The following is a 3,895-nucleotide window of genomic DNA, read 5'->3' as shown; positions in this document are numbered from 1 at the left end:
ATATATATATATATATATAACGTATATATACATATATGTATGTATGCATGTGCACACCCAGAATTGAACTTATATTGAAGTCGCCACACATATACCTTAGAGTGGCCTTTTTGGGTCGATTATCAAAAACCGAAAGTTTTCGCACGAAAAAACATGAGGTTGGCAAGGAAAATAAATATGAAATTTGTTTTTTCGGGATCCGGAAATTCCGAGTGGTTCCGAGTTGATCATTTTGATTTTGAATAGGAAATAAATTATTATTTTAAATTTTCAGCTTTTACGTCCATGAAACCCAATTTTTTATTTCTGAACTGTTTTTTATTGAAAACTGAATACATTTACCTTTTTAAAGTGCTCAAAAGTCTGACGTTGATTGAAAAACCATGGTACACGATAATATTAAAGCTGAGAAAAATATGAAATCATCATTTATATCATTTGAGATCTAATAATAATAATATTTAATATCATTTTAAATAAAGTATAATGTAGAATTTTTCTTATATATACTTAAAAAAAAGAAATGCAAAAAAAAGAAATTGTTGTAATTTCGGCCTTTTTGGTCGAAAAAGCTCAACCCGGTACCTCTAGGAATCACCTGAAGGCTTTTAAACTAATTACGTATTTATTTATATCCCCAACCTCAAATTATTCTGTGCGAAAACTTTTGGATTCATGAATTTAAAATTTTTCATTCAAAAAGGCCACTCTAGTATACACACATACACACATATAACCTAAATATACACTCTAAGTTTTAAGCGATAGTGTTCAGAAACGGATTCTGATTNTTTTTTTTCTGCTGAATTTTAATTACGTTGAATTAGTTTTTAGGGTTAAATATTTAGCGACGCTAGCAGCCTTGTCAAAGCCATCCGTGGGGTTGATATTTTAATTAATTTGAGTGAATGGGCGAGCGTGAGGAAGAGGAGATAGTGCCAGGTGGATTAGGGCTCTTGAATTCAGACCGGATAGTAACAAGAAGTGTATCGAGGGCACTAGAGAACCAAATCGCAGGCTCTCCGTTCATACAAATCGACACAGGTATCTCGTACTACTTAAATAGGTGCACGTCCAGAGTGTTTGGAATATTAGGTAGTGGGGAAAATCGCTCTGTTATTCAGATAACCGAGAAAGTGACCACAAGTTCAGCAAATAACAGCTTTAGTTTTTCGCGCGAGCTGGAAGAAATCCTTGAAATGTCGGAGCAAGACCAAGGGAATGTGCCACTTAGTGACTCTGCGGCCGGAAGCTCAAAATCCGCAGGTGGGGGACCCAGTTCATCCGCAATAAGTGTTGAGAAGCTGAGCCGAATGAAGGCGATGATGGCGCAACAAAATGACATGCTTCATACGCACGCCGTTCAATTTCGGTTGATCTCATACAAGTAGCATGTGCATGAGAAATTTTTGACAATAAATTGGCGGCGTGCGTGAATATTAGGTTAGCCTGTAACCCATCACCAGGTATTTACCGACTTTCATTATCTGGTTACCGGTAACGCCTTGAAGTGGTATTGGCAGGTCCTGGAGGATCATGCAGATGATGAAAGCATCGGCTACTCTGAGCTTAGATCGGAACTGCTGAACCACTTCAAGACGGCGGAATCAGACTACGAAATCATAACAGAAATTATGGAAAGAAAGCAACAGGCGTTCGAATCTTTTGATGATTTTTATGGTGATGTCCATAACCTAACTTTCCGCCCCGCAAGAAAATTCCGGAGAAAGAGTTAGTTGGCATTATTAGGGGCAACCGTAAGCCGAATTTAGCCAATATACCTTTTGCTTCCGATGGAATCTCTATCCGACCTCAAGAGTGAGTGTAGAAGGGCCGAAAAGGTGATGAAGGAAAATAGAAACAGGGCTAAGCATGTAAATGAGATAGACTTTCCAGATCCTCCTATAGTACTCAAGGGCGAGGATAGTATAGTGGAAGAATAGGCAGAGAGACAAGCTAATAGGAAAACTTTACATCAAAGGAAGATGAAACAGCACTTAAGAGAATATTTTGCGAGGAAGTTAAAGAAAAGAGGAAAAAATAGGAATTTTATGAAAATACAGAAGATGAGGGCAAAGAAGAAGAATCTTAAAAGGATACGTAATAAGATTATTTCAACCATAGTCACTTTAAAATTTGATAATAGGTTTTTCGCGAAAACTAAAATAGGGGGGTTTGAAGTATTAGCACTGTTAGACTCTGGAGCAGGAGCGAGTTGTTTAGGGAAAAACGCGAGCACCTTAATAAAAGACCAGGAAGACCTAATAATGCCAATTAAGGGTCAGAGCATTAGGACGGCAAACGGTGGGGAAACGTCGGTAACTGTCGCCAAGCGTGACTTGTCCTTCGATGCAGTGCAGCACACACTGACCTCGGAGCAATGCCTACCTTTAGAGCGCGTAAAAGCCCAGTTCCCGAGGTTTGCGGTTTTAGGAGTAGGAAAGCCAGACGTAGAAGAATATGTCATCGAAGTGACAAATGAAAGTTTACCGGTGAAACAAAGATTTTACCCCATATCTCCAGCGATTCAAAAACTGATCTACGGTGAGCTCGACCGAATGTTGGAGATGGGGGTAATTGAAGAGAGCAATAATAGTTGGAGCTGGCCTGTATCGCTGGTTGTAAAGGGGACGAAAAATCGCTTGTGTCTCGATGCGAGAAAAGTAAATGATAAGTAGATTACAAAATACTCGTTACATTTCCGCTATAGATCTAAAAGACGCGTTCTGGCGAATTTGAGAGAAAGTCCAGAAAAAAGACTGCATTCACTGTGCCCGGTAGGCCTTTGTATCACTTTACAGTGATGCCATTCGGCTTGTGCAAGGTCATCCCCGCTTCCCTTCGTGAATCTGTGTTTGTGTATTTAGACGACTTACTTGTTTGTTTAGTTGATTTTTCGTATCTTTGTTAGAAAAGGTCGCTAGATGTCTGCGTGAGGCAAAGTTGACTATAAATGTCGAAAAAAGTTAATTTTGTTTCACAGAAGTCAGGTACTTGGGCTACGTTGTAGGCAACGGATGCATCCGTACATATGCTAACAAGATCGCCACTGTAAGAGATTTCCCTGAACTAAGGACCCCTAAGCAGCTCAGGAGGTTCTTGGGGATGTCCGGCTGGTACCGCAGGTTCATACGGGATTACGCGACTATTGCAGCGCCGCTGCACGACTGCCTCACAAAGGAAAAGATTAAAAAGTTCACAATGACAGATGACGCGAAGGCAGCTTTTGAGCCCTTAAAGCAAAGCCTCATATCGGCCCAAGTGTTGGCTCACTCGGACTTCAACAAACGTTTTTATATACAGTGCGACGCATCGACTGACGGAGTGGGGGGAGTTCTTTTCCAATTAGACAAGGACGGTAACGAAAGACCAATCGCGTACATATCAGCAAAACTAAAAAAAGCTCAACGTACAACTCGAGCTAACGTGTTTAACTCTGCTCGGAAAACTTTGTATTGCAAAAATGGCAAAGCGACCATAGCCAAGTGTTAAAAATCGCTAAATATGCGAGATAGAGACTCAATAAGCGAATTTATGTTTTATTAATTACAAATAAAGTGAACAAAATTCCAAAACTAACTATTTTATATTGAAAATAAATTTTTCACATTTATACAAAATATAAACATAGATCATATACACGGATAAATGAACGGCAAAAATGGGTGTGTGTGCAAAATGCAATTCCACAATAAGAGGGGAAAGTGGTATAGCATGTGAAGGAGTGTGTGGTAAAGTGTACCATGAGAGCCTACAATGTTCAGGAGTTGATAAATATAACGCAAAAATTATTGGTGAGAAAAACAACATGATACGATTTATGTGTGACGAATGTATAACATACATACAAAACGTCGACCTGGTGCTACAAGATATGCAGATGAGTGTAAAAAAA

The 3,895-nt window shown here is 39.2% G+C and overlaps 1 protein-coding gene across 1 annotated transcript in view; it reads right to left on the bottom strand.

Annotated features, from left to right (window-relative positions):
- LOC108363212 (glucoside xylosyltransferase 2-like) overlaps positions 1 to 2,829 on the bottom strand; it is a 17,067-nt gene extending 14,238 nt beyond the window's left edge. Inside the window, exons 1-2 of the mRNA XM_017616500.1 lie at positions 2,800 to 2,829; positions 343 to 363 (exon numbers count right to left, since the gene is read on the bottom strand). Coding sequence (XP_017471989.1) covers positions 343 to 363; positions 2,800 to 2,829 — 51 coding nt within the window. The remainder of the gene's footprint in view (positions 1 to 342; positions 364 to 2,799) is intronic.
- Between the last annotated feature and the right edge of the window lie 1,066 nt (positions 2,830 to 3,895).

This window comes from Rhagoletis zephyria, unplaced genomic scaffold, assembly GCF_001687245.7.
Source record: "Rhagoletis zephyria isolate East Lansing unplaced genomic scaffold, Rhagoletis_zephyria_1.1 Rzeph_scaffold_01217, whole genome shotgun sequence".
Lineage (NCBI taxonomy): Eukaryota > Metazoa > Arthropoda > Insecta > Diptera > Tephritidae > Rhagoletis > Rhagoletis zephyria.
This window is presented reverse-complemented; position numbering and strand designations above follow the sequence as displayed.